Source organism: Diadema antillarum, unplaced genomic scaffold, assembly GCF_040938485.1.
Source record: "Diadema antillarum isolate AM-2024a unplaced genomic scaffold, OU_Dant_1.0 scf00000117, whole genome shotgun sequence".
Taxonomy (NCBI): domain Eukaryota; kingdom Metazoa; phylum Echinodermata; class Echinoidea; order Diadematoida; family Diadematidae; genus Diadema; species Diadema antillarum.
Genome location: NW_027271006.1, coordinates 211,582 through 235,312, shown reverse-complemented (window position 1 = coordinate 235,312; position 23,731 = coordinate 211,582). Strand labels below are relative to the sequence as shown.

At 38.0% G+C, this 23,731-nt stretch overlaps 1 protein-coding gene across 1 annotated transcript in view; it reads left to right on the top strand.

Moving 5' to 3' along the window:
- The window catches only part of LOC139719950 (P protein-like), a 74,517-nt gene that overhangs the window by 34,589 nt on the left and 16,197 nt on the right, over positions 1 to 23,731 (top strand). The window contains exons 5-10 of the mRNA XM_071631329.1: positions 3,306 to 3,378; positions 5,783 to 6,026; positions 9,128 to 9,287; positions 12,877 to 13,014; positions 15,633 to 15,814; positions 16,930 to 17,068. Coding sequence (XP_071487430.1) covers positions 3,306 to 3,378; positions 5,783 to 6,026; positions 9,128 to 9,287; positions 12,877 to 13,014; positions 15,633 to 15,814; positions 16,930 to 17,068 — 936 coding nt within the window. The remainder of the gene's footprint in view (positions 1 to 3,305; positions 3,379 to 5,782; positions 6,027 to 9,127; positions 9,288 to 12,876; positions 13,015 to 15,632; positions 15,815 to 16,929; positions 17,069 to 23,731) is intronic.

The following is a 23,731-nucleotide window of genomic DNA, read 5'->3' as shown; positions in this document are numbered from 1 at the left end:
CACCTCCAGAGCGTGGCCAAATGCGCGACCAATTTTGGCCTCGCATTTGGCCTTTTGTGCGTTTACACTGAAATAAAGGTGGGCTCGGCCGCGGCCGAGCCGCGGCCGAGCCTCGCACTGTAAACGGGGTCTAAGACTCCCACATGTACTTTGTAAGAGTGCACGAGTGGGTGGGTGCTGAAGGAAGCAGAACAAAAGTAAATGCATTTAATTCTACTTGGGTAAACTTGTTTGATTTAAGCAAGTGCTACATTACTGGAATGTGTGAGCCTCCTGTGCAATCATCCTTGTTCAGTGTATTATGTTTTGGGTTTTTTGAGAGAATTGGGTCATCTGCTCCAGGACCACAATATTCCACAAATCTATACATGGCACTCTTGATGTGAAATCACATAAATCATCTGGACTGCCCCTTTAAGCCTTGTACAGGTTTTGCAAGTGTATGTTTGTTTAAAGATATCATTACTTGCTGCATTATGGACAGTATCACAATTTTATGTAGAAGTACTCTTTGTGATAGATAATTGGGTTAATTGGTTTGGGAAATAATCGAGAGACTCCAGCACTGAGAAGCAGTTTGGTTTCATTAACCCATTGAGGACGGGCTGATTTTTCTACAACACGCATTTCCCATAGACACTTGCCCGAGTATACTTGGGACTCGTCCTCAACAGGTTAAGATATATGAAATAATGGTTTGCAGTGAATTTGCGTGCACTAGAATTACTGTTGCTGGGAGGGGGGGGGGGGGGGGGGGGGTCTACCGGAAATGTTGTCCAAACTTCAATTTGATTTTACAGGAGAGATCTAAGTTCTAGATTCATTGAAAGCATGTGACCAAATTCTCCTTATAATCTCAGAGGACATTATGTCAAAAAAATGGGTCTTGTTTAAAAGGGAAGATCCCTTTTGATATCATGTTTCATTGTATGAAAACAGAAACTTGACAGAGTTGTTAATTCATCATACCTTCTAAATATTTACAGAATATATTACAGTTTTTTCCTGAAAATTTCACTGATTTACTCCTCTGATTTTTCTGTTTGCATACAAAGCAACATATGATATATAGATATAGGGATGGAATTTCACTTTAATGTCAAATAACTCAATAAGACATGCAAGTCATGCAAAGCAAAGACAATATCACCGTGCTTTGGGTGCAAAATGCTGCTTCTTGTTCTACATGACTCTGATCAATAGTGGGGTCTTGAAATCAAATGAACAGCATGGCTGGGAGGTTATTAAACGTAAGAGACGGAACCTGTGTGGCTGAAGTTCTGCATGTTAATTTTCACAAACTTGGGATGTTGTTGGTTGCAAACACGTAAATGCAAATTAGATGTTAAACTTTAGAAACCTGTAATGGTGGGGATACCATGGATTGGGGAGGCTGGCCCAGCTCTGATATATTTGAGAATCCCAGGATCAATTCTGTGTATTGCTTTATCAGTGATCTCTATGCGTAAAGTACACACGAAGCCAATCTCAAGTGGAGTCAACAATTGATACTGATGAGCATACTGTAGAACGAGGAATGTTCGCATTCATTTTGATTTCACGAGAGCCGAGTTTCGCGAAATCAAAATGCACGCTAAAGATCTTGTCTACACTACAGTACGCTCCCGTTATAACAAACATGGTTAAAACGAAATTCCGGTTATACAACGAAGTAACATTTAGGGCCGCAACATTATCAGCTCAGATGTATTTTGATTGTTTATTCATTCGGTTATAACGAAATTTTGATATAATGAAAGAAAATTGCCGGTCGCGAGGACTTCGTTATAATGAGAGTCAGGCAACTCGCAAAAATTTCATGCTGTAAATAAGGCCGTCGGCTCTCATTCACGAAAAAATTTCATGCTGTGAAAATGTTGTGTTTTACAGTATGCTCCGATGCACATACTTTGTTGATGAGAGCTCGTTTTCGAATGTACCCCAGTGGGCAGTGAGTGGAGATCAATTCAGTCAGACCACCCATGTTACCCCATGCTACCGTGTGTTTACTTCATCACACCATAGTGCTCTCACTGACTACTTGTAAAAAACTGAATAGATATCATAGAAGAGAACTTTATACAAAATCCATTCCAGTAGCTTTGTACAAATTGTAACTCTTTGTGTGCCATGGTGGAAACCTCCTGTGTGCCACATTATTTTGAGACACCAACGTATTCATGCTTTGAGAAAACATTCCATTTTTCAAATACTATATTCAACTTCTATAGATTTCTGTTCAGCTGGACATTTAGTGAGCATAGTTGTAGAGAAAATGCCAAGCTTTGCTTTGATGAAAATTGTGAGACAAATTGGTGATTGTTTTTCTTTGAAATGGCCAGTAGCTATAATGGCTTTGTACATTCATTGTAAAGGCATGATTTTTGCACACAAAACAGTGACAGAAACTTAGAATTTACATGCAAATCTATTAGAGAATTCTGCTTGATAGTCAATCACCACATAAAATGCAAGCTATTGCAAGACGAACAGAAGAGTGAGAAAAGGTTCATTGTACTGCGACATTTGGCAATTTATTGATTGTTTTTGGCGGGTTTGAGCAGAGTATGCGAAGTTGGCACGCCATCGACTGAGTCGGACGTGTGAACGTGGCGCAGAAAGATTTAGATAATGTCAGCAGCCACTGTCATTCCCTTGTGAAGCTCATTATTCATAAAAAGTGATTTGTACGACGCTTTGACAGTTGTGTGCCATGGTAAAGTCAATTCATCCTGACATCGTTTTTTGTTTTTTTTTTAAAGAGTATGACAGTGTAAGTTAGTGATGGTGAGTGTGCAGGTCATTGGGAAGACTCATGTTTTGTGACATCATCACTTTCTTTAGATTGTTTCTAGTTTAGTTTAAATAGATGTGCTGCTTACATCACAGGAGTTTCACTTTCACCATGCTACTTTGCCTTTTATTCAAATTGATAAATTATTGTGTCAAGTTGTTTTTATTGCAGCTGATTGACCTATTGTCCTATATAGATGTATTAACCCGTTGAGGACGGTTTGATTTTGCTACAACACGCGTTTCCCATAGACACCTGCCCGAGTATACTCGGGACTCGTCCCCAACGGGTTAAAATATGCACCAAATGAGTCAGTGTTTTAGTAGAAGCCGTAATGAAAGAGGATATCATAGGTTCAAATCTTGCCTAAGTATAAGTGTGTATGCCCATGATTTTTTTTTGTTGATATCATGGCTACTGATTAATATGGTGCATGCTTATGTTGATATAGGGCAGTTCGTCAATCCGTTTCTACTAAACTATGTCTTGTCTGCCTGCCACCCTTGTCTAGGTGTTCTTCACTCTCAAAGATGAGGTTGAAAAGGTGCCAGAGATTTTCCCGCTTTCATCGGACCTGCCCTACTGTATCCTTCAAATCAAATCATATATTTATTTCCAATATCCCAGTTGTTGTTTTTTTCAGATTCTATAATTACTACAGTTCAATGAAATACAATATCTATAAACATTTTATTATATGAAACTTTTTGTCCCAAATCATTGTACTATTGGAAAAGAGAGGCCTGCATAAATTGAATCAGCCACAAATTAAGACTCTGCATCACAGACCTTCAAAAAGTCACCAAATAATCATCTTTTGTTAAGTGCAAATTTCGATAGAGGATATTTAGGGTTTTAAATGATTCATGCATTATCAAGATAATAGTTTATTCTAAAGTAAAGATATCGAAGTAAGTGATGGAAATGAGAGTTTGCTTGCTATTGGTATGAAAAAAGCAGCTTGAAAGTTGAATATCTCTTTTAACCCATTGAGTATGGGTTGATTGTGCTACAAAACACATTCTCATAAACACCTGCCTGAGTATACTCGGGATTCATCCTTAGTGAATTAATTCATTGAGTTACCCTTTATGATGTTGGATGAAAGAAAAAAGGGTTTTCAAAAACCATGGCAACCACTGTAAATGGATTATCAAAACAGATAAGTACGTGGTACAAAAAATGACAACATTTTCTTCATAATTACATGTACAGTGTATACACTATGTCAAAGCATTTAAGACTAAAAGTGGATATTTTTGTGCGACTAATTTTTTACGCTCGGCCCAGTAAGAAGAGCTTTGTGTGTTTTTAATTCCGTGGAATCAAGACAGTAAGTACTGGAACATATGGCATGCAAAAATATTTATGTGCTTTTATTTTCGCGCTAGTTTCTGGTTACGGGAAATGCGTGAAAATTTCGACACCGCGAAAATTTCCACTTTTGCAGTAATGCTGACTACCAGTACTACATTTACAAAATTTGCACGGTTTCCATGCCCAATTTCTCACATCTACTCCAAAATAGTTACAAAATTTTCTGAATGGTCATGGTGCAACGTGCCCGTTAAACTCTTGATGACAGTTAGGTCAAAGTCAGGTAAAATTCTGAGACTAACGCATGCGCAGATTGGCCTAATTTGGAGAATGATATATATAGAAAAAAAACCAAGGTATAGCAATTGCTCTATAGACACAGTATTGTAAATTGCATGCTTTCAAAACTTCAAATCTAGATAGAAAGCAGGTTCCAAATAACCAGACCAAAACTGCTGTTTTCATGCAAATTACAAAATCAGTCCATTTTGTGTGTTTGTTGTGTGTGGGTGGGTTTTGTGGTGATACAGGGTGACTGGGTCATATTTGATGAGTGGAATGTTACCAGCAGAATTGACTGATTTATTCATGAATAGCTACATTCAATTTGATGAATGGCTACACCCAGGATCCAACATCGTTGAGAAATGTATTGTTAACGACTTGCCTATAAAGTGAGTACATGGACACATAGAATGTTTTACGTTTGGTGTACATTGATGACTAGTTGTGAGTGGATGTATACTTAGAAAACATCTTGTTGGTTGTACAAGGAGGATTTTATGATGAAATTATGCGTAATTGATTTGAGGAAAACTAAACGTACTGCATGAATGGAAATGATGTCGTTAATTATGAGCCAAGTATACATTTTTGTTAAACTGTAAACTCTGCATTTTATTAGTCAATCATGACAGGACTGAGGAAAATGCACTGACTCAAAGTGATATGCAACTTTGGCATGCACAGAAGAATAACATATTTATCTGAGACTATGAATATAAATTGGGAATTTCTAGATTTTCATTGACTCTGCCATTTATTGAACATGTATACAAATGCAGGGGCATCACCAGCTTTTTTCAATGTGTGGGGGAGGGGGTGGGGGGAGTGCATTTATATTTCTGGTTCCACTTCCTGGTTTCATCAGCTATAAACATACAAGCAAAAAAAAAGGGGGGGGGGTCTTCAGCGCAACTTCCTGATGGCACTTCTGGATTTCTTCAGCTGACAAGCAAAAAACAGAAAACAAAAAAAGGCCTCTTACTCATGCGCATGCGCGGGAGCGAAGTGACTGAGCCCAAACAAAATGTACAGGCTGTATGAGCGAGCCTAGATGGGAGTGTCCCACCTCCGAGACCATGGGGATTTAAATTGTACATGCTTACATAATAACTAAAACTTTTTAAAAGGTCTGAAGGGGATGCGTTCGCACCAATGCATCCCCCCCCCCCACCCCGCCCCAGTGACACCCATGAAATGCTGTAAGCACCATAAGCGTATGAAAAAGAAACAAAAACTTGCTGACATTTAATTTCTTAATTACACTATATCTTGAAATAATACCCCCTTGATATGTAACTTCCCATTGATTATTCAAATACATGACTCACCCAATTTTTGTTGCCGATGGTTTCAGTGGTTTCCCTTGACTCCAGTCTGTGTATTCAGTCACAAATATTTCAGAGCTTGGTAAAAATACTTTCATCAACGTGCGTTTCACCGGTCCTCTTCTTGATGTTGCCAGCGTCAACACGACGGAGAACGTGTCCATGTCGCTGTTGGTCAGAAATCCATCGGCATGCGACCTCCTCACCCCGGTGATGGGTTCCGTGGTATATGGCCTCAACAGGGAACACGCCTTCTCGGACTCCAAGTACTGGTTTCCGGTCGAAGGAAGATTTAATGTGGAGAGGTAGGGAGATTTCTGCTGTTTCTGTCACAAACAGTCATATCTTTGTAAGACTTTTCCCTTCATTTTTCTACACCTGTGCATATTCTCTATCAATCAAGATCATAATTTGCATTTTAATTTGATTCAATTCATTTTTGGTTTTATTAAAAAAATGCCAAATAAAAGTCCAAAGACTAACCATATTTGGTTTACATCAAACTTTACAGCTTTGCAACTTTACAGGGAGACAAAGAAATAAAGTAGAATAAAACAAACTGACACCTTTTACAACAACTGATTCATATTGACAACCCTCCCCCCCCCCCCAGAAAAAAAAAAAAACACCACACATTATAATTACGTTATCATAAAAATTGATAACACCAACTTTAACAACAAAGATATGGCATCAACAAAAGAGAAATTGCACACACCCTCACATACAGTGTACGTATGATAAAATTCATCATATGTGACACTGCACCTCAAAACAAACAAAAAGTCGCCAGACATGAATTTTTAGTTAAGACCATATTCTGAAAGAGCAGACTTTAAGCTTTAAAATGATGTATAACTTAAATCAAATGGAATCTCCTAACCTATCTAAATATTGCAAAGAAAGCACAAACTCAGGAAAAGCGTGAACTGAGAAAAGAGGCTCTGAAGTACAGTGTGTATTCAAGCGCTTAATCTTTACCAAACCGTGCTGGCTGTGCGATGAATGGGACAAAAAACAGCAAGTAAACCACCAGAGTAACAACAATGAAGGGATTATCAGATTAAAATGAAATTGAGCATGCCTCACTAACACATTCTGTCAATAATCAATGCAAACTTTCAAAGCAGTAGCACTATCCTTTCAAAAGTTATTAGAGTTGAAAGTGAAGAGTGTGGACAAGGTTTTTCAGAAATGAAAAAGGGATTCTAAAGACACACCTAATCACACTATTCTACCAAAAATGTTCGAGATAAACTGCTAAAAAAACACACTTTCCTGCCCGTTTTATGATGCCAAATTTTAGCATAATGTAAAAGAAGACCCGCTCTTTCAGAAAATATGAAAAAGTCAAGTTCGGCTAGGTTGACCCATTTCACTTATTTTCAGTCCTCACGTAAAATCAGTGTGTGCGACTTTATGTTCGTTTTGAGATGCACGGTCACATATATAATTCACACATTAAGAATCTCTTTTCAAATTGATAAATAAGTATTGGATTGAATAACCAACAACTAGAAAAGAATTAAGTCATAAACAGATATTTAAATTAATTTCACCCAACTGCAAATAAAGTTATGGGAGAAAATTAAATCCACCATAATTCGAACATCGTAAAAGCGTAATCTGCAATTACACACACACACACACACAAAATGCATGTCTATTTGCTGTTGCTGTGTTTGATGTATTTTTGTTCATTTGTTCAATACTGATTGCTTAATATATAAACCTCTTCCAGATGGTGTGCATGATACTACATAGTTTTCAATTGACATTTTGTGCTCTTACAATTGTATGTCATTAATATCGAATCTCTCATACTACTTTGAATTGCATGATAAAGATGATAGTATAATGGCATGATGATGTTCTTTCACATTTAATGTACACTATATACATGCAGGTAGATTTCAATACCTTTCGTGGAAAGTAAAGAATTTACAACAATGTTATTTAAATCCAGGAAAAGCGGATTCATGTGGGACATTTTTTTTTCCTTTTCCAAAAACAACCCCCCATACCCTTTCTATTGATATTTCATAGAATCAGAAAATCATGATTCTCTTCTTCACAAACATAAGAAAGTTATTTTCATGGTTTGAATACTGCTTGTATCAAACACATTATATAGATGATGACTGGCGGGGGAGGGAACATACCGAATGTTCCCCTAGAAGGGTTTGAAATGCTATTGAGGGAGGTTATAAGTCCCGGGACAAAGTCAAGGGACTTATAGCCTCCCGAAATAGCATTTCAAATCCTGAGGTTGGAACGTTTGGTACATGTTCCCGACTACGAAAGTCATCATCTGTTATATTATATGGGTTAGTCAAATACGTCAATGTCAACCACCAGCACAATGCACTTGATCGCTCGCTCGCACAGAGCCAAATTCACTGTGCGCGCGCGGTCCTAGGCCGGCCTAGCGCTTCTGACATTTGTTACGTAATAATGTTTTCCCATGGGAGAACATTACAAGAAGGTTCGCCCTTGGGCGAACATAACGAATGTACCTCTATCACGAGACTGTGTTTAGCCAATCACTAAACTGGTATCTGACTAACCCATTTAATATCATAGATTGAACTCCTTTCTGCCCCAAAAGCAATTCCAAAGTGAAGCAAGGAAATCTTTGGCTTGTGATGAAATGGAGATCATTGCTTTAGCGAATGTTGTCAAAAGTAATCACAATGTGTTGAAAACAAAGTCTTTTAGACATTCAACTTTAGTGGATAAGTAATCCATTTGAACTTGAAAATTAAACAAATAAAAACTTATGTTGATGAAATTGTTGTGTCAGTTAGTGTAGTGAAACGTGGATTCTGTTTCAGTACTTTCAATGACTGACTAAAACAATCTACTCTCCATAGTCACCAGCCTGAGTACACTTGGAACTAGTCTTCAATGGATTATGATAAGAACATGATTAGATGTGAGCCAAAGTGGTAATAAAACTAATGTGGCATATTAGAATTATAGAAGTTCCACTGTTTGGTGATTTGTATGATTTGAAGTCAAACATTTGATCTAAGTACCAAATATTTACCTGAGTGTGGAAATACCAACTGTTTGATAGTCTCTAATCTGCTAATGGACTGCCGTGAGATCAAAGTCCAGGGAGGTCAGTCCTCTGATGAAAGCTACAGAGTTAACAGCCTAAAATGTCGGACAGAAATGTTTTGTATTGAGATGAAAAATCTATAACATAACATACTAAATGTGGCTGTGTAATCCTTTCCTTTCCACAGTTGCCGCAACAATGTGGAATTCATTCTGCAGTATGAGACTAACTCGGTAGATGTAGTGACCCTGACTTCCATCATACACCCTCACCTCTACTTGAAGTCTAACTTCAAATCACATACTGATGTGGCTGTTTAATCCTTTCTTTTTCTTTCCGTAGCTGCAGTGACGATGCGGAGTTCTTGCTACAGTACGAGACCAACGTGGATGATGTAATAACCGTGACTTCCGAATACACCCTCACCCCTCCATCATCCAATGAGGAGGTCGTCTGGGCTGCCATTGTCTTGGTTGGTGTCTATGTTTTGATTGGTTTTGAGGTGAGTGGTAGCAGAAACGATTGCTGAAGAAGTTGGTACCCATGGTTCTAATACTGTAAATCCTGGGATTTTTGTGGTGTATTAATTTTTGCATATTTAAGGCCACTTTTCTAGTGCAAATTCTAAAACCCAGTAAAAATATTTTCACAATTTTCTCTGCACACCCTGAATGGGTTGACAATTGTGCAGGCCAAATTCAGAGACTCCAACTCTCCCATTTTCGACGGGAGATGTCCCGCCGAAAACTCATTTTTGCAAAATCTCCCGTTCTCCCGCTTGAGATTTGATTTCTCCCGCCCTGGCTCTGTGTCTCGCGGTGAAAAGGATTTCTTACTTATTGCTATCGTATGTTGAAAAAAATAAGCCTTAGATAGCACCAGAGAGCATCGTGAACCCTAGGAACTTCGCACACATCAACTTGGAGTCTCCCGTTTGCTAGGGGTTTCGGGTGGGAGAATCTCCAGATCAGAAGGTGCTTGGGGTTGGGGTCTCTGCAAATTTGAGAACCCGCCCGCATTATCTGGAGTCACTCAGCATGAAATATTAATGGCGTGAAAATATAAACGCTTACAATGTCATAGACTCTTTCTCTCACAATTCTAATGTCGAGTTTTTGCCTTTCAGCATATGTCACCTTGCACCACAAAACCAACAAAAAATCGCCAGACATGGATTTTCAGTTAAGGGCAGATTCTGAAAGAGCAGACTCTAAGCTTTCTTAAAATGATGTATAACTCAATACAAATGGACTCCCTAACCTACCTAAATACTGGAAAGAAAGCGAACACTCTGGAAAAGTGTGAACTGAGAAAAGAGGCCCTGAAGTACACAGTCTATTCAAGCGCTTAATCTTTACCAAGCTGTGCTGGCTGTGCCATGAATGGGACAAAACACAGGATGTACACCACTGGAGCAACAACAATGAAGAGATTATCAGATTAAGCTGAAATTGAGCATGTGTTAGTAGTACATTCTGCCCATGGTTAATGCTAACTTTCAAAGCAGTAGCATTATCCTTTCAAAAGTTATTAGACTTGAAAGTGAAGAGTGTGCAAAGGATTTCAAGACATGAAACGCGACCTCTTAGACAAGCCTGAGTATTCTACTCTTCCCCCAAAAAGGGTTGTAGAAAAACTGCTAAAAACACATTTACCCATTCATGTTATGATACCAAACTGAAGAGTAATGTAGAAGAAGGATTTTAACTCTTTCGGAAAATATGAAAATCTCGAGATTGACTTGGTTCAACCATTTTAGCTTTTTGAGTCCTCACTTAAAATCAAGGGGTGCGACTTTTTGTTTGTTTTGTGGTGCATGGTCACATATTCAACATTCATAACTTACATAATGATATTTAATTTGTCCTGCTTGGTCTAGTAGTGGGGAGTAAAAGTTTGGGTCAAAAACCCATCCTCTGTCTCATGTTGAATGCATAGCCATTGCATTCTCTCTGATAATACTGCTACTACTAACAATGATAATAGGTAATAATACTACAGGATGTTTGTAGTGCCTCTTTAATACCACTCTGTCTGAGTGCTCAAAGGGTATGAGGAATTCCTCACCCGGCATAAACGGAAAAGAGATATTAAAGATAATAAAAAGTTTTGGTACCTCAAAAGTGTCCTTGAATTTCCTTGTCTTAGTTTGTGTTTCAGGTTAAAGTACCTTTCATATAACTAACACTGTGAGACTTACTCGCCCCAAAGTGCTCTCATGTAATAGTAATCATGCAATTAACTGCGACCAGCAGCCCCATACGCATAGCGACCAGCAGTCCCATACGCATAGCGTAATCGGGCTTCGCATTGTAGCATTCGGGATCATGACAGATTTAGTATCGCAGGGTAAATGTCAACTTAAAATCCCATAAATTCTTCAATTTGAAGACTTACCAATTAAGTTGAAGTATTGAAAACAGGCTTCGGGCAACGTTTGGTTCTGCCTATAGTCCCTTTCTGTTCGAATTGATGACTGAATGTGACTCGGTCGACAGGACCTTAGGAGAGCTACATACAGTACACTGAATACTACAGCCAGTGCATGCGAACACATCACATGCACACAAATTTCAAATCCATGAACGGATAAGATGTTTGTGTGCGCATGCGCTGGCCATGGTATCCAGTGTATGTACAATGTAGCTCTCCCAAGGTCCTCTCGACTGAGTCACATTCAGTCATCAATTCGAACAGAAAGGGACTATTTGCAGAACCAAACGTTGTTCGAAGCCTGTTTTCAATACTTCAACTTAATTGGTAAGTCTTCAAATCGAAGAAATTTCTGGATTTTAAGTTGACATTTACCCGCGATACTAATTCTGTCATGATCCTGAATGCTACAATGCGAAGCCCCATTACGCTATGCGTATGGGGCTGCTGGTCGCAGTTAGCTATGCGTACAATGGGCTGCACGCTGCTGGTCGCAGTCAGTGGTTTCGTACAATATTTATCGACGCTGTACAGCGTTGGCTCTGGTACGAAACCATTATTGCATGATTACTAAGACATGAGAGCACTTTGGGGCGAGTAATTCTCACAGACAACGTACTTTAACCTGAAACACAAACCAAGACAAGGAAATTCAGGGAAGCTTTTGAGGTACCAAAACTTTTTATTATCTTTAAAGGAGATAAAGAAAGAGAGATGTGATATGATATCTTGTGCTGTGATGAATGGGATGATGATTATGATGATGATGATGATGATGATGATGATGATGATGATGAATATTGCTGCTCGTAATGGAGATAGAGTGGATGATGATAATGATTACAATGATGGCGATGTTGCTGCTGATGATGATGATTAGAAGGCGGTTTGATGATGATGATTTATCAGACGTAGATGATTAAATGGTTGTATAATGATGACGATTATGATGATGCAGTAGATGATGATTAGATGATGTAGATGATGATTAAATGATGGTATGATGATAATGACAGTGATGATGATGTAGATGATGATTTAGATGGCAGTATGATGATGATGATAATGTAGATGATGATGATTAAGTGTGTAGATGATGATGATTAAGTGTGTAGATGATGATGATTAAGTGTGTAGATGATGATGATTAAGTGTGTAGATGATGATGATTAAGTGTGTAGATGATGATGATTAAGTGTGTAGATGATGATGATTAAGTGTGTAGATGATGATGATTAAGTGTGTAGATGATGATGATTAAGTGTGTAGATGATGATGATTAAGTGTGTAGATGATGATGATTAAGTGTGTAGATGATGATGATTAAGTGTGTAGATGATGATGATTAAGTGTGTAGATGATGATGATTAAGTGTGTAGATGATGATGATTAAGTGTGTAGATGATGATGATTAAGTGTGTAGATGATGATGATTAAGTGTGTAGATGATGATGATTAAGTGTGTAGATGATGATGATTAAGTGTGTAGATGATGGTATGATGATGTTGATGACAGTGAAGTGATGATGTTTCAGATGTAGATGGTGAGATGGTGTTGAGATGGTAATATGATGCTGACAATGATATTAATGTGGATAATGTTGATGCTGACAATGATGATGATGTCTAGATGATTTTAATCTTAATTTCATTCACAGCTGGTGCACAGAACGACGGCCGCCATGCTGGGTTCTTTTGCTGCCCTTGCCATCTTGACCAGTTACAACCAGAGGCCCACCCTGGAGATGGTCATGGAGTGGCTGGACTACGACACTCTGGCCCTCCTCTGGGGCATGGTAAGAAAATGACCGGGATGGAGTGGTCAAGAAAACTCAGGCAGTTTTTCCATTTTTATAATCCTTTTCACATCCATGTACAAAGCTGTAACTTGCCAAGCAATCTTGTAAACATTTTGTTAAATTCCCTTGAAAGAAAATTGACTGTACAGTCAGGGAGGCCACGGTGTGGGATTTAGAACGTAATATAGTGCATTTTTTCATGAGGTTATACCTACTGTAAAACCAGAAATTTTCGCATGTATGGAACTTTTGCTTATATCGTGAGGAGTCAAGATTCACGAAAGTAAAATGCGTGCAAAAGTGTTTGTCTGCACAGTACATTGAATACCAGTGTTCTCTTTCTCTTCCATGCTATGGCAAGTGTGATGGAAGCCACGCATTCAATTTTGTTTCCCCTTGCAACAATGACAACACTTGACTGCTTTGTGTGTTTGTACTGTGTTAGATGGCTTAAAACAAGCAGAACCAATCTGAGGCACCGAAGTTCCTGCTTGAACATTTGCCAGACTGTCATTAATGGACAACATTACCCTGTGTGGTTGCCAAAATGTCACATTGTACAAGACATTAGTGTTCTCATCCCTTGAGGCATATATCTGTTATACAAAAACAGGATAACATTGTGAATATCTATACAGTGATGATCCTTAAAGATAATATAAAGTTTCGGTACCTCAAAAGTTTCCCTGAATTTCCTGTTTCAGGTTAAAGTACCTTTCATATAACTAACAATGTGAGACTTACTCGCCCCAAAGTGCTCTCCTGTCTTCTTAGTAATCATGCAATTAACTGCGACCAGCAGCCCCGTATGCATAGCGTGATGGGGCTGCGCATTGTAGCATTCAGGATCATGACAGACTATAGTATCGCAGGTAAATATCAACTTTAATCCAAAAATTTCTTCAATTTGAAGACTCACCAGTGAAGTTGAAGTATTGAAAACAGGCTTCGGGCAACGTTTGGTTCTGCCAATAGTCCCTTTCTGTTCGAATTGATGACTGAATGTGACTCGGTCGAGAGGACCTTGGGAGAGCTACACTGAATTGACGGTCAGCGCATGCGCACACATCACATGCGCACAAATTTCAAATCCATGAACGGATAAGATGTCTGTGTGCACATGCGCTGGCCGTCGATTCAGTGTAGCTCTCCCAAGGTCCTTTCGACCGAGTCACATTCAGTCATCAATTCGAACAGAAAGGGACTATTGGCAGAACCAAACGTTGCCCGAAGTCTGTTTTCAATACTTCAACTTAACTGGTAAGTCTTCAAATTGAAGAAATTTTTGGATTTTACCGGTAAATTGATATTTACCTGTGATACTATAGTGTGTCATGATCCTGAATGTTACAATGCGCAGCCCCATTTAGTTATGCGTATGGGGCTGCTGGTCGCAGTTAGCTATGCGTATGGGGCTGCTGGTCGCAGTTATGCATGCAGTAATGGTTTAGTACAATACGTGTACTGTATATTGATTCTCGCGGTACCGCGGTACCGTGACGGCTCTGGTACAAAACCATTATTGCATGATTACTCAGACATGAGAGCACTTTGGGGCGAGTAAGTCTCACAGTGTTAGTTATATGAAAGGTACTTTAACCTGAAACACAAACTAAGACATGGAAATTCAGGGAAACTTTCGAGGTACCAAAACTTTATAATTATCTTTCATTTTTTCCTTATTATTTCTATGTACTTTCTCAAGTTTGTATTGCTTGAAATGATAAAAATACAGGGTATTTATAATGTGCCAATTCCACATAGCTGACGTGCTCTGGGTGCAAAGAAGGTTTGCATGGTGAAGTAAATGAGGGAGAAAGATTTGCGGTGACACCATGTGTATGTAGTCCTTAACCGGATTGTTGTTTGGCAGAAGAAGAGCCTAGAAAGAGGAGAATTGAAGAGGGAATCGACATATGGGGGCTGTGAGGAGGGCAAAAAGTGAAGAATGGGGGATAGTAATGGGCTAGAAGTTGAAGTTGAGGTTTGTGTGATTACAAAACGATCATTTAAGCCCTCAAACTACCCTAGATTAACCGCTTGTGTGTTTTGAGTCCCAGTTGGCACAAATGACCCCATAGTATTGTACATTGTCCAAAGTCCCTAGCACAGAAAGATACATGTATAACCATCATTCAGTAGCCCTATAGACAGCAGTGGACATTTCTGCATGTTGTAAGGGATGTCCTGACTGTCCATATGATAGCTCTGCAGCTACTGTTTGCTATATCTCTGTGACATCACTCAAAAAAATTTCACATTGTTGAGACAAACCAGTTGCCGCCGTAGGTACTGTAAGTGCAGAATAGTATGTAGTGTGTACATTTTTGCATGTGATACATGTACTATCAACAAAAACATGCAAATGCATCAATTACTAAACTTTGTCTACGTGAATTAACTCTTAAGAGTAACTTATAGAAGACTTCTATAAGTAATGTGTTGATAGTCAAACATTTCGTAACATAAGGAGTCCATCTTACTTGATGGAACAGCAACAAAAATGGTCAGTGGGTAAAAAATTTTGACCTGCAGAACTCATGGAGTTGCATCAGTATGCCACCAATGTGACCTAACTTGATTGGTTCTCTGTGTGTTTGCCTTGCTATCAAAAGATGACCATAGTGGCCATATTTTCCGAGACGGGCTTCTTCGACTACTGCGCCCTGGTCTCGTACAAACTAGCCAAGGGGAGGATCTGGACGCTGGTCACTATCCTCTGCTTCTTCTCCGGCATCGTGTCGGCCTTCCTGGACAACGTCACCACCATCCTCCTCCTGACACCGGTCACCATCAGGTCAGCTTGACCCCTCTGATTTAGACCAGTACTTCTCCTCTAGCTGAACCCTCAAAGGCCCGAATTCAAGAAGATGGTGCAATTCTAAACCATGGTTTATGCATATTTCTTCTGCGCAAATATGATTGAGAGATTGTGTAAGCTCACAGATGTCCTGTAACAAACGCATGTTGATACATGCATGTCTAGGTATGCCTATTTCACTTTTTTTTTAGACCATGGTCTACGTTTAAACAAAGTTTCAATTCGGGCCTGTGTGAGTGGATTCAACACACCTCAGGGAAACTCACCTGAATTTTATGTTTTCTCAAATGTTTGCATCCCCTTGACTCCCATGTTTCTTTTGTGTCATTTGCTCATCTGTGTGCCAGGCAATTTGCATGACACTTTGCGTGAAACTGTCAAATAATGTAAGTCTCTGATGAGCATTTGTCACACGGTCAAGGGTAGCACTGACATGTTATAGTTGAGATGACGATAATGATAATGACGATGATGGTGATGATGATAATACTCATTCTTTCATTCATTTATTCATTCATTTATTTTTCATTTCCAACAGAAACATATAAATATATTACAAAAATTGAATACAGTGCATAAATTTCATCATACAAAGTAAAGGATAAATTTACAGAAAACTTGTAGGTATAGGAAAATGTTGGAAATGGGGAGGAATGGTAAAAAGCTGAGCTTGTAGGCTGCATTCCCCCCACACGTAATACAAGAAATCATATGATCGATAGACTGATAAGCATTGAAAATGGATGAAACAAAGAAACTAAGACAAAAAGACCTATAACTAACTATACTATACTAAAAAGAACTATACTAAAAAGAACTATACTAATGATATTAAGAATACTACAGATTGCCATTTTGTGGGCTCATGTGATACAATGTGAAATTAGTCAATGTGCCCTCAGGATATTCAGAGGAAACAAATGTTCCAAAGTATATGTACAACCCCAACCAAACAATGACAAGGGCTTTGGACTCCAACAAGCAAGTTCATTTTAATTAATATGATATAACCACCATAGAGTAGTAGTAGGAGTAAAAGTATTTTGAGGTAGCATTAAATCATTTTACCCATCAATCTCCTCCTTCCCCAGCTTGTGCGAGGTGCTTGAGATTGATCCCCGCTATGTCCTGATTGCCGAAGTTGTCTTCTCCAACATCGGCGGGACGGCAACCGCCATTGGCGACCCGCCCAATGTCATCATCGTTTCCAACTCTGAGATACAGGATGCGGTGAGTTTGACATTGACTTCTGGGGTTCATGCAGCGGGTCATGAAAAACCTCAACATGGTTATATCATCATGAACATAATTCACGCCTCACATACGGTGAATTGCAGTACTACATTGTACTGTAAAAGTGGAAATTTTCACGCATTTCGCGCAACCAGAAGCTAGCACAAATACGAAAGTATGCAAATATTTTTGTGTGACATATGTTTTTCAGTAATTAATGTCCTGATTCCGCTGAATTCAAAACACATGAATTACGTCTTTCCCAGCTGAGCATGAAAAATCAATTATGCAAAATATCCACTTTTACAGTACTTGTTTGATTTCAGCATGATGTTGTAAATCAAGAGTATGAAATATTTATTGAATCATTTGCTTAATTCTCCAGCCTATGAAACCCCATTCTTGACATTTTTATAAGCATGAGATATTCAAAAATGGTAATGAAAACCTAGGGTGCTTTGAATGCATGCACGAAAACCCATAGGGAGCATTTAATACTTTATTGCATGCATACATGACTTTATTGCATGAATACATTCCCCATGTCAGCAAACGTGTATCACATTGTGAAAGATAATGGAATGCAGTAAATAGAATGATGTGAAGTTCAATTGGTTCAATTCATTTTTGTATTGCAGAAATGATTTCTTTAATAGTGTGTATTATTGGGTAACGCTTACCACATTTTGATTTTTCAAATCAGGCTTTGATGTTGATCAACATTTGTCATTTGTCATTTTCATATCTGAAAGCAAGAATGTGTTTGTAGGTTTCTTCTTTTACAATGAGACGAGAGATTGCATGTGTGGTGTTTAGTAGTATGTGATTGAAAACAAGTATGTCTTTCACATACAATTTACATTTGTACATTGAATTTTTTTGTGATACAGTAGGTATCAGCATGGTGAGATACAAATATATTTCATGCCATTGCAAAGACAGTTGGTAACAGTGTCGTGGAACCGGTATGTAAGACTCTTCAAATGGGGTCATCATCTTAAAGATGCACTGTCCCGGTGGGTATGAGGGCGCTGTTGGATGATACTGCCGATCACCGTTAGCATTGATACAGAGATTGCCGAAGTTGAGCTGTCATCATGAGTAAAGCGCGTAGGTGTTGCTAGGTAATGTTTGCCTTCGTTGTCTTCTCTGCGTATCACACAGTCTGTAGTGACGCCAGATGCATGATTATGTACTTCTAATATGACGTCACAAAGGAAGTTCGCTGAAGCTGTCATCCCCCTCAGCCGAATCATGAGCCGAACTCAGATCGGACCACTGACTACAGTGGATCGGACTTGTAGACTCGGGGAAATGGGTCAAAGCATGTAGCACTAAAGAGGAGTCGATAGCATAGGTCTCTATAGGAAACTTGCGCAGTGCGCCCGCGTACACATTCGACTATTAAAACCACCGGGACCATGTGCCTTTAAAGCTGTTCTAACTTTGTAATATCATAGACTGCAGACTATGCAAGTGAGCATTTTTTTTTTAATGTTTTAACACTCTTAAAATCACTGAATTGATTCAAATTGGCAGCACCTCAGATATCCAAGTCTGGCGGTAAGTACCCCCTCCTTCTCTCAGGCATGGGTGTGATGAGCTCTCTCTAATTTACTTCATCTCATTCTGCTTTTAACAGTTGGTGTTTGCTGTCCGTATCAAACTAATTCTTCTCCTCCTCAGGTGCTAGTCTTTTGATGGCCTTTACCAGCATAACCTTCCTTCTTCTTCAGATATGATCAGTTTTCATACCTCTCATGCATGTATAGTGCATGTTTTCTAAGTTCTTTTATTATTGTATTGAAGTTATTAGACTTGACATCCTATTTTGAATACTCACAGCACTGCCATAGATTATTGTGACTGACATTTTCTTCTATCAGTTGTCAATAACATCATTCCTCCATGGAAATTGGCACAGGACCTGCCATGTGGTTTTCATAAGATGCAGTGGTGCATCATGGGATACTGTTTAGATGGAATCACATGGAATCAGACGAAACAAAAAACAAAACAAAAAACAACCAGTAAAGATGATAAGAAGTGTGTTGATTTTTTACATGTAAAATCATACCACTTGAAGTAGACTAAAAGTGTTTGTTTTTGTTTTTTTCAAAATCCGGCTCAGTGCAATCAAATCTTTCTTTGAATAAAGTATGGAAGACAGCATCTTGCGTGCATGGTGACATTTTATGAGAAAAATATGACTGATACAAAGGTGATGATAATAAGGTGATAAAGAGACTTGATTTTTTTTTTTTTAATGAAGCAATTCATCCTATGAAAATGACTGTGCCATCCTCACACCTTCTATGAAATACAGTCAGCTATTGTTGTGATTATCAAAATCTTTCACAAGGAAACACTTGCTTTTGACATCGATATTTTGTTTATCCATGAAACTGCAAAGAAAAATGATAATGCAAGGTTTACATTCGCTTATTATTTTTACTCTGACAAGTTTAATAATGACATAAGTTTGGAATCCGTGTTGGTTTGCCTGGAAGAATAACCCAGTAAAGCTTGCTTTGTGCAATAGTACCATCTGTATATCTAGAAAATATGCATTACAATTCTGTCTTGATTGCCGTAATAGATAAAATGAGTGATTTATTCTAAAATGTTCTCGGACAGAAAAATCCTTCTTCACAGTAGATATTTTTTGATCGATTTCACTTGTGTGTTACATTCCGAATGTCGATATAAATAAGATTATCATGGTCATTTCAGAATTGAGAAACTGATTGGAAAAAGCAAGAATGCATGAAAAAACTAGAAATGTCGCTACGGCGACTGATGCCTCCGCCATAATGCATGATTCTCCCAATAGGTGTATAGTACAATGTCTTCACAATGTGTGATGACAGTTTCACATAACTGGCAAAATATCAAAATAACAGGTTTATCAGAAATATCGTGAATGTTCACTTTCCACGAACTGGGTTTGCTATAATTGTCTATTAAGAGTGCAGGTACACATATTTGGGGAATTGGAAATTTTTACTTGACTTCTGACCGACCTTATTATAAGTTTATGCATTGAGTATAATTTTCAAAATATGAAGAAAGAGTGTAATTACCAGTACAAAATATATATATATTTTTCATTTAAACCTAACCTTTGACCTTTGACCTTCTGGCTGGAAATTTCCAAGAGAATCTCCATTAAGTAATACATGTACATATATTAAATTTTAAAACTAATAATGCAATCATTGCATATACTAGTACAGGCGTATATGAGGGAAATAGTAACATTTTGAGAAGTTGACCTTGACCTTTGACCCCTGACTATCGACCCATGACCCCTAAATTCCCTAGATAAGCCCTGCCAGTCAGTACATGTATGTACCAAGTTCAATGAAGATACATTGAACCATTTGTGAGAAAAGTGATATTGCAACATTTTCACCTAACCTTTGACCTTTTGACCTTTGACCTTATGACATGAAACTCTCTCTGGAGAATCTTTATGCAGTAGTACATGTCTACACTAAGTTTCAAGAAAATAACTGCAGGCATTGCATAGATATGGGGGAAATAGCAACATTTTTAGCATTTGACCTTGACCTACCTTTGACCTCTTGTCAATGTCACTAAAATCTACTCAACTAATTGTCCCATCATACATCATCCTTGGACCAAGTTTGGTGAAAGCTGCTTCATCCAGTTTTGAGTTATCACGTAAACAGATAAATTTTAGGATTTGACCTTGATCTTTGACTTTTGACCTCTGTCCGATTTCACTGAAAAACTAATCAAATAATTGTCCCATCATACATCATCCTCCAACAAAGTTTGGTGAAATTTGCTCCATACAGTCTTGAGTTATCGCGTAAACGGATAAATTTCATGATTTGACCTTGACCTTTGACCTTTGACCTTTAGCCGATTTCACCTAAAATCTAATCAAATCATTGCCCCATCATACTTCATACTTGGACCAAGTCTGGTAAAATTCCAGTAAATATTACTCAAGTTATCGCGTAAACGAAAGCATACGGACGTACGGACGTACGTACGGACGTACGGACGTACGGACGGACGGACGGACAACCCGAAAACATAATGCCTCCGGCACCACTACGTGGCGGAGGCATAAAAAGTATGGTTAGGTGGAGATGCTTGTGTAGAACTCTAATGAAAACTTGTAGAGTGATATATCTAGTGCCAAGATAGGTACAAAGGTATATTAGAACTTTTAGATGACAGCATGTGTATGTTTAGTAATTTTGTAAAGCCTGTTGCTCAGTATTTTGTATGTAACTTAATTACTTGGTGTAATTTTGTCTCCTTTTGGACCCCCTTGTAATAATTTGTAACCGACTAATATGGCAATTATTATTCGACCTCTTGAACCCTAATTTTTTTTCCACCTACAATGTAGGACCAAGGTAGGGGAAATGGATTAATAAAAGTTATAAGAACATTTTTAGAATAAATTGGAAACTGTTTTATATTGGGAGTGCATGTTGGTTGTGAATTGAGAAGAAAAATGCTCCTGTTTTTCAAATTCTTGAAATTCTTCCATCAAGATGTTTTCAGTGCAACTGATTGACAAATTGCCCTACATTGACATTTCAAGCACGGAATTGATCAGTGTTTTAGTAGTAGCCATGATATTTTGTTTTGATATTTTTGTTGACAAGACCATTTGTTGGAAATTATCCAAACCTATTTGGATTAAAATCATGCCTATTTATTTGTATTAATGTTAGGTTATTTTTTTGTCTAATTCAAAAAAAGAAATAAACAAGAAATTGATTTGGATTCTAGACTTTTCTCATTTGTCTGAAATAATAACTAACAGACTGTTATCACCTGTAACTTAATCAGTATTACTATTTGCTGTGAATGGTAGACGTCTGTTGTTAAATTCTCCACCTACAGTTCAGTTTGATAATTTGTGACTATTGAACGTGTGTTCTGCATATATTTCTAACCCTGCATTTCTTCCTATCTGTGGACTCTCTAATTGGTATTGTGTATGCTGTGTTCTGTAAAATTTACAGAGGTACACTGTATCCTCAAAATCCATTTACTTTTATTGCACTTTGTTACTATTTGACATTTCTATTTGGTAATCAAAGCAGGTGCTGTGGAACTAACTTCTATTTGTGGGGATTGGATATTACTCTTCACCCCAAATATGTCCAGGCACTTTACAAGTGTGACTGTAACTTGCAAAGCTTTTTTGTCATCATTTAATTCTATTAAACTACGTGACTGTAATTGTAAGTTAGCAGGCTCACTCTGGTATAACAGTATGCCTCTCCGGAACTCCAGTTTACGGGCCATTATGACGAAATAAGGATTGTTTTTTTCTTATCTTTTCCTTCATTGGCAGTTTATATAGTTTCCAGCTATCTGCAGCATCTTGCGAATAAAGCAGAGTAAGGGTTTATCATATGATGGTGGCTTTTTTAAAGGGAGTACTACTTTCTGTCGCCTTGACTGGGTGTTTCTAACTTACATTATCTCCAAGCTTTCTTTTTTTACCCCCTTCAGAATGCAGAAAACACAAGTAATGGTTTGGTTTATTAGATAAAATGTTCTTGAAGTCAAAATGCTGAATTGCAACATTTGCTCACAAAGACATACTACTTAAATACAAATTTGATTAAAAAACCAAAGTATTTACGAATTCAAATTATTCATCACTATTAGAAAAATAACAGTAATATCATTTACCACATTATCAATTACTGTAAAACGAGGAATTTTCGCGTGCATTTTAATTTCGCAAGCACCAAGATTCGCGAAATTAAAATGCACGCGAAAGTTCTTGTCTACACTATATGCATTGAATGCCAGTGCCAGTTCGCGAAAATTTCATGCCGCAAAAAAGGCCGTCGGCTCCAATTCGCGAAAAATTCATGCCGCGAATATATCATGTTTTACAGGATAGAATCTATTACATTCACTACATTCAACACACTGTACGTGACGAATAAACACAAACTGAATAAAAGAGGGACCCAGTTTCTCCCTTTCCTCACATTCTATTCACATCTTCCCCTCCCTCTCTCTCATGAACATACACACTTACACGCACGTGCAAACACAGGTACACTCACACACACATACACACAATCATCTCTTCCTCACACCCAATAAACTCACACACACACAAACACATACACACACGACATGTACAAATTCTCATTCTCTCACCACACGGAATTACTACAGATTATAAAGTACATTCATCACCCTTAAACTGCATTTGATCATATAATATTTAGAAACAGTCAAATGCACAATGTAGTGAATGTTTACAAATATTGATTGGAGTACAACAAAAAAATATAAATACTGTATCATCATATAATCTGAAGTGGTGTGATGCTATGGAATATGCCTCCTGAACATATTAAAAATGGCATCACATAAGTAAATTTAAATTATCAACAGTGACCAATGAAAAAAGAAAAAAAAAACATTGGGTGCGCAAACCTTTTACAGGTTGTGTGTTTTCCAAATAAACTGATGTTCATAGACCATTACGAAAAAAAAGAAAGAAAAAGAAGTAGGTTAGGAATGAAGAAAGGACAAGTAATGTAGGTTAGCAAGTTAGATTGAAGTGCTTTGGTCTACAAAGGATCAAAATTATCCCAACGAAGTAGAATTCCCCTTATTTAAACATCTGGCTTTGAT